The sequence below is a fragment of the Caenorhabditis briggsae genome (assembly GCF_000004555.2).
Source record: "Caenorhabditis briggsae AF16 supercontig from assembly CB4, cb25.fpc4366, whole genome shotgun sequence".
In the NCBI taxonomy this organism is placed as follows: Eukaryota; Metazoa; Nematoda; class Chromadorea; order Rhabditida; family Rhabditidae; genus Caenorhabditis; species Caenorhabditis briggsae.
In genome coordinates, this window is record NW_025543532.1 from 30,232 (window position 1) to 38,501 (window position 8,270).

The 8,270-nt window shown below is 32.9% G+C and overlaps 2 protein-coding genes across 2 annotated transcripts in view; one reads left to right on the forward strand and one right to left on the reverse strand.

Moving 5' to 3' along the window:
- CBG22564 overlaps positions 1-8,270 on the forward strand; it is a gene marked incomplete at both ends in the record, with an annotated part of 24,878 nt that overhangs the window by 15,347 nt on the left and 1,261 nt on the right. The window contains one exon of the mRNA XM_002649027.1: positions 7,227-7,280. Coding sequence (XP_002649073.1) covers positions 7,227-7,280 — 54 coding nt within the window. The remainder of the gene's footprint in view (positions 1-7,226; positions 7,281-8,270) is intronic.
- On the reverse strand, positions 397-1,830 carry CBG22570 (the record flags this gene model as incomplete). The annotated part of the gene is made up of 2 exons (XM_002649033.1): positions 397-761; positions 894-1,830. The coding sequence occupies 2 exons, from the start codon at positions 1,828-1,830 to the stop codon at positions 397-399; spliced, it is 1,302 nt and encodes a 433-aa protein (XP_002649079.1).

The window sequence follows — 8,270 nt, forward strand, 5'->3', positions numbered from 1 at the left end:
ATTTTCACATTCAAGCTTATCTAGTTTTGAATTCAACTGATCTATTACCTCAACAGCCACTCTTTCCTTAGAAAATAGATGTGCGATATTTTGGGTAAGACTTTTAATCATTGGTATTAGTTCATTACTTTCGCCATAACCAGACGATACAAACTTGTTAATTAAATCTAATTGCTTATGAATTTCATTAGCATCCTTGTAAAGTTTACTATTTTTATGTTTTTGTAAGCACTCATCAAGAAACTCACTAATTTTAGAGTCGGTATTTAATTGGTTAAGAATATCATCAGTTTGATTTTTCAATACTTTCGCCACGTCTTGTCTAGTTGTAGTTAATGTGTGAATCTTTGGCATTTATATAGAAAAAATGTAGATCATTTTGAGTTTTTAAAAATTTTAAATCTGACTCATCTTTGATTTCACTGGTTTCAGAAGGTTAATTTTAGAACAATTCTCTCGTTCATCCTTTTCAAAAGTCTCTACAGTTTCCTTACTTTGTCTAGATCTTTCATACAATTCACTCATGCTACTAATTGCGGAACTGGATTTATACAACTGTAACTCTGGGGTACGCTCCAAGTGTACGTTATCCACCACAGCGTTTCGAGGCTTCCTGTCAATATATCGACTGACATCCATTTCTTTTGCCAATGCCCATAATCCGTCGTATAGAGTTTGTGTTGTTAAATTGTATTGTTTAACCCACTTTCTTTTATTGATTCTCAAAGGAGTTTTATCTTGGTCACTAATGTACATTCTGGCTAACACTAATTTTCGTGACATTTAATTAGAAAAAATTTTAGAATATGTAGGTATGTATAAAGTAGTATAAGAAAGTATAAAGTAGTATAAGAAAGTATAAAGTAGTATAAGAAAGTATAAGAACTACATACCAATGTTCAAGTAAATTACTCCCAAGTCTTTCTTCTTGATTACTTTCTGTTTGACTAGTTCATCTAACATAGCATGAATTTTATTATACTCGTCTTTGTTACCAGCCTGATATGAACCAATAGATAGTCTTAATAAGTCAATTAGAGAGTTGGTATTTGATGGTATGAAAGAAATAGAACTTCCTGATGTTGAAGATGTTCCAGCTGTAGTTGGAGTCTTAGCAACAAAATATTTAGACTTTATGAATTTCCATTTATCACTAGAATCTGAATTGTATCTTTTAGATTCTTTATCAAAACCTTGGTACAGAGCATTGGAGCATAATAATATTTTTTGGTAATTTGAAGAATCTTCAGTTGTAATCTTGTTTAGATCAGGAGACTTTTTGAGTAGTAACTCCATCAACCCTTCAGTTGCTGTGTATTCTTCATTATTAACTTTGATAATATTTTGATCGAATGTAATGTCTTTGTTACCAATAGCATACTTCTTTTCTGCTTTGTTGAACTTGATTGAGTATCCAGCATTACTTCTATCTGAATTATCTTGAAGATAACTTACAATTAGATTACTTACAACTTGAGGTGGAGAAGAACTAGGTAGAGATGGAGGTAAGATTACTGAGGGTTGCTTAATGAGACTTTTACGATTTGTCTTTGGTGTCGAAGTGGATGGAGGTCCTATAGAAAGTTGCGAAGGTGATTTGAAGTTATTCAGAGTTTCTACTATTTTATTCTTTTCATCAATTATTTCTTCTTGTAGTTTTTTGTTGGATTCTAAAATAGGTTTAAATACTTCAATTCTATAATCTTCTACATGTTCTAAATCTGATCGCTCTTGTAAATTCTTGATTTTATGCTCTTTTCGGTTTTTCAAAAAGTTGTTTACTATTTCATTACGTCGTTTAGGGTCATTTATCTCAACTACAGAATGCATTTATTACAGGAAATATCATCGATTTTAGGTTGATTTATTCAATATTTCTGAAAATTTATTATAGGTTTTAAATGATACTTTTATTGCTCTATAAATGGAACCTAAAATTAATTATGAGAAATGGAACACAAAAGACCTTCTTACTCAAGTGAGAAAGATAAATAAAGATAAAAAGCTCAAACTGACTAATGATCAATTGATAAAAATGAAAAAACAAGATCTCATCAACTTCCTCCAAGCTTCGACAACTCCTAATGTTGTGGAGAAAACAAGTCAAGCTAATGGGAAATATTTTAAAGTAAACGAAACAGAATTTGAGGCAGATGCTGAAAAGTTGGTAATAGAGGAACGAAAGAAGTTTCCAGAAACTAACTATAGCAAGTATCTTGAAATGACTGTTTTTAATAAAATAGATTCAGTAACTCAAATTCATAATTGTTTAGATGAAATATATAAAGAAGAGAATGAGGCTATTAAAATCAATTTAAGTTTCGGTTATGTAACCGTGAAAAATAATGATTTGAAACTATTCAAACCTGGACACAATTATTTCTTCGATAAAGTGAAACAAATAAACAACGCTGAAGACATCTCTAATTTGAAAAAGGAAATAACTGTTGAAACTATTACACATAAACTAAGTAAGTTTCCAAATTCATCAACGCGTTTAGTTGGTGTCTATGCTATGGCAGTAAAAATTACACGACTAGATTTTCCTATTGGAGCACCGATTAATTTACCTCAATACATCTTGGACTCCAAGACAATCATAAGTCTACAGAATGTTGATAAAAATATGTGTTTCTGGTATTGTATTGCTGTTGCTGAAGGGTGTAGAAAAGATAGAGCTAGCAAGAAAGTTAAAGAATTATTCCAAAACTTCTATGGAGCTGAGAAAGGCGTTAATGAGTATGTTGGATTTGATTACATTAACGAGCTTGATAGATATGAAAAATTCAATGAAAAATATGCGATAAATATTGTAAGCTATTATGAAGATGGAACAATTCCATATATTAGAAAATCATCTTTCAATGATTCAAGAAAACCTATTTACCTGAATTTATATCTCAACCACTTTTCGTATATAACTGATTTGAGCAAACTATCTTCTATCTTCTTGTGTCAAAGATGTGGAAAAAAATTTGGAGATAATGCTAATCTGGATAGACATTATAATAGCTGTACCTTAACACAAGAAGATACATTTTACAAGTACCCAACACTTTGGAAGAAAGATCGAAACTTGATTGTAGAATTAGCTGATACCTATGATGTAGAAGTTGATTTTAAGTATGATTATATGATAACATTTGATATGGAGTCTAGAATGCAAAAAATGAATGATAAGGTTAGTGATAAATTAACATACACTATGAAGCACATTCCGACGTCTGTGGCGATTGCTACAAATGTACCTGGGTTTGAAGACGATAAGTTTATACTAAATGAAGATCCTAATGAGCTAGTGAAAGAAATGTTTAAATGGTTTGATGATGTGGCTTCGAAAGCAAGTCAACTGATGTTAGAGAAAATGGAACCACTATTATGTCGATTAGAATCTAATGAATGGTTGGAAACTAAGGTGCAACGATATTGTGAAGTGATTCCTATAGTTGGATTTAATAGTAGTTTCTATGACATAAACTTAATATCTACACCTTTCATTCAAGAAATTATGAAGAGAAGAGAACTAGATAAAATTGACCCAATGGTAATTAAAGAAGGAAACAGATACAAGACTATAAAGACAGGACAGTTTCAATTTCTAGATCAAATGAGTTATGTCGCTGCTGGCACTAAATTAGAAAGTTTCATCAAAGCATATGTTAATGTTCAAAAAGGATGGTTTCCTTATGAATGGTTTGACTCCTATGAAAAGTTGAATTATCTAACAAACGATTTGACAATAGAAAATTTTAATTCTTCTTTAAATGGTCCTATGAATCAGGAAAACTTTGATGAATTGATGAAGATTTGCGTTGATAAGAAACTAGAAACTGTTAGAGATTTATTAGAATGGTATAATATCTTAGATGTAAGACCAATGTTAGAAGCTTGTTTGAAACAAAAAGAATTCTTTTACACATTCAAGCTAGACATGTATAAAGATGCTTGTTCGCTACCAGGTCTTAGTGAAAATATTTTGTATCAGTTTCAAATTAGTGGTTTCGAAGAATATTTAAAAGAAAAACCGAAGAAGATTGAGCATTATACTCCTATAAGTGAAACACAAATAAATAAGAGAATAGATGGTTATCGTCAACAAGATGAAAAAGCAAAAAGACCACCTTGTGATTTGACTGTTAATTGTGTTAGAGAAATATTAGAAAATGGGAACCATAGTTGTATATACTGTTGGTTAGAGTTAGGTAGTGATACATGGTCTCTTGATAGAATTGATAATGCTCTACCTCATACCAAATCCAATTGTGTTGCTTCCTGTATCAAATGTAATAAAGCTAGGTCAGATAAGATGTTCAAAGAGTTTTACAGACACAAAGCAATGTTGAGATTCGAAAAGGATCATCCAATGATCTGGTTGTTTGGAGAAGAAAACAAAAAAGCATTCTACAAACTCAAAAAGAATATAACTGGTGGTGCATCTATTGTGTTTCATAGATATCATGAAGTAAATAAAACAGAAATAACACGAGCTCATTACAACGGTACCGAATGGACGTATCCAGAAAAAGGTAAAGCTGTAAAGAAAATAGTAGGGTTCGATGCAAATGCTTTATATCTTCATTCTCTGGGTGAGGAAATGCCGTGTGGAAAACTATATTTTAAGGAGAGTAATAATTGGAGTGAAATACAGAAACAAGTTTTAGAGAATTCTTTCTTTGGATTTTTAGAAGTGGATATTGAAGTCCCTAAAGATAAGTGGAACTATTTTAGTGAGATGTGTCCAATCTTTGTAAATAAGGAATATGATGAAACTATCTGTGGAGATTATACATTAAACCTTTTGAAATCCTTAGAAAGAAAACCAACAAAAAGTAGAAAGTTAGTTGTTTCACTTCAAGCCAAACAAATATTAATTAAATCTACAAGACTGCGGTGGATGTTAGAACATGGTTGTGTTGTTACAAAACTCTACGGATATATTGAAGCAAAACGGAGGAGAATTTTCAAAGGCTTTATGGATTGGGTTTCAGATGAAAGAAGAAAAGGTGACGTTGACTCAAAGTATGCAATCATATCGGAAGGTGCTAAACTTGTGGGAAATTCAGCATTTGGTAGAACAGGAATGGATAAGAACAAACATAAAAAAACAAGTTTCTGTAATGAAGTGGAGTTTAATAGAGCTAAAAACGATTACTTTTATTATGATGCAGAGGAATATAATGGGGTTTACGAAGTAACAAAAAGATCAAAAAATGTTAAACAGAATATGCCTCTACAAATTGCCTGCAGTGTTTACGATGATTCGAAGTTGAATATGCTCAAGTTTTATTATGATTGTGTAGATAAGTATGTTAATAGGACTGATTTCCAATACATTGAAATGGATACCGATTCAGCTTATATGGCTATTACTGGCAATACTTTAGAGGATTTGATTAAACCTGAGATGAGAGAAGAATTTGAGAGAGATAAATGTAATTGGTTTCCTCGAACTGATACAGAGGAGCATCGTCGAATAGATAAGCGAACACCAGGTTTATTTAAAGTGGAAAAAGAGGGGGATGGTATGATAGCATTATGTAGTAAAACTTATTGTATTTGGACAAATGACGATAAATGTAAAGTTTCTTCAAAAGGTGTTCAGCAGAAAAGAAATAGTTCTATTCTAACTAAAGAAAAATATTTAGAATGTCTTGTTAATAAACAAACAATAGTTGGACTGAATAAAGGATTTAGATTCCAGAATCAAGAAATGAAAACTTATGAACAGAAAAAGATAGGATTATCTCCTGTATATGGAAAAGGAGTTGTGAGGATGATGGTATTCACATTAGACCTATTATATTTGAGTAAATAGAGTTAGAATAGAATTTTTATAGTCGTGTTTTTCTAATAATTTTAATAAGAGTAAGCAGTAGTAACCACAATGATGAGTATCAAATTTTTGTATTTGAAATGTTGAAGTAATTATTTCGTTTGAAGTATTATGTTTAAGATATTTTATTATTTCTTGAGGTGGGTCCAAACCAAAAGAGTCAAAATAATAATATTCTCTTTTATTTACTTTATAACAGACCCAATGAGTACCTTTATTATCTGAACTATCAAGATTAATGATGCCTACTTCTACTTCTTTACGTTTTTCTGGTAAAGTATCCTTCATAAATACACCTCTGAAATCTTTGATTTGTAACTCTTTTGCTATTTCTAATAAATCTACATTTGTTAATGGTTTCAAATCTTTATTCAGCATTTAATAAAACGTAATAATGGTAAAGAATTGAATGAAAAGAGTGTTGGTTAACACTTGATTTTTTTGCCGTTTCTTCATGGTTCTGACGGTTGATTTTTTCATGTTTGCTCGACGAGAATTTTTGGCTGATTTTTCTGATTTTTTTCAGTTTTTTTCATGATTTTTTTTTCGTTTTTTTTCGATTTTTTTCAATTTTTCTTGCATATTTTTCGGATCTCATTAAGTGGATAATCCTGAGCTTTTGAGTGGGTTTCGAACTTTCTAGCATTCAAACACAAGACAGGCGCTTTACCATTCTGACATGAGAACAAATTGATAAGAAAGTTGAAAACGCATTTAAGTGTAGAGAATTTGTTATCAGTTGGAGTGAAAAGTGACTGTTTTGAGAGGTTGAAAAAAAGTGGTATTATTTTCGTGTTCCGAACACGATTTTCGTGCTCGCCTAAAATGGGTGTTTTTCAGCTAATTGTTTTGATAATTCAAGGAAACAGAAGAGAAAGTGTGGAAATATGGGTGAAAATGGAGATTTCAAAAAGTGGTGAAAATGGAAAACGGTACTATAATCCTGCATTACTATACTACTGTTATTAGTAATTCAAAGATTCTGCCTTTATTTCTTTCCCAGTACAGAGAAATTTCTCAATTTTTCCCGATGGACTATGAATCTGATTATCATATTGGCTTATGGAGCTTCATTTCTCGAATATGCCCTTATTGTGTATCTACATTATAAATTCCCACAATCAACGTCTTTATTCTCTCACGTATGAATGCATGGTTTGATAGCCCTTCTTGAAATCCAAATTTCAGATCTACAACATTTCACTCCAAGCTTTTCTGGTAGCGTCTGCTGCTCTATACGTTCCAATCTTTATCAGTATCAAGAAACTCGGCAATCTGGCATCTGCTCAAATTAATAAACCTCAGAGATTTGTTGCCCTGCAACTAATAGTCATTGCTTCAGAGAAACTAGTTAATAGAACAGAACATCTAACTTGACACTATTTTTTTTCAGATTCTTGTTCCTGTTTTCATTTACATCGCCATGAAACCTTCACATCAGGATGCCGTAAGTTGTTTGTCAGAAAAGTATCAAATCAGTTCCTTTTTTAGTATATCGTCCACACAAAACTTGTGGATTTGTTGCTTACGCCAGTACTCACTCAAATTACATATCTTTGCTGTAATCGAAGAAATGTGATGGCTTTGTGGAAAACATTGAAAACCAAATGTTGTAAATCGAATGCATTGTACCCCAATGTTCCTTCAAATTATATGGAACGTGTGGAAACAACCCAGCAATGATCCTCACTAGATTTGCTCAACAATTTTCATTAGAGGGTTATTAAATAAAAATTTCCTGTGTTAATTTTTTGAAAATTTTGAAAATTCTTTTTCTCCAGAATATTCTTCACCAGCACGCAGGCTGGTGCGCCTTCGGCACAATTCAATGTATTAGTTATACTGGTTCGTCACTCCGCTAACTCACTTTTGCTTTCTCTGCCTCAACGGGTATCTACTGCCCTCCCTCCCCCTCGGTTCACATGGCCCAACTGTGTGCGTGCACAGCTGTTGTGCGGAAGGTCCCTGGTTCAGTTTTGGCGGCAAGTTGGATTTTCTAGACCACCACGCTAAACTGACCTAAAATTGGTTTGATATTCACCTGGTGTGTTTTCTAGATCATTGGCCTAGTCGTAGCCTAGAAAACCCAACATGAAAAGTTAGGCCATCCTGTCAAAATGACCTAGAAAACACACCAGGGTCATGTTAGGCCACTTTTAGGCCAAAAATAGGTGGCGGCCTAGGAAACCCATTTGCAAAAGTTAGGCCACCATGTCAAAATTAGGGTTTCCATGCGGGTAGCGGTATACCCGCCCGTACCCGCAGCTACCCGTACCCGCCCGTACCCGTACCCGCTTGATACCCGGAACTTTTTGTCCGAACCCTCCGCATTCAAAAACGAGTGGGACAAAAACAGAGCCGTATGAACACCATCCTTTTTGGAGAGCACAAGCATGTCCTGACCCAGATAACATCCTCCAGTTTTCAATCCATTACC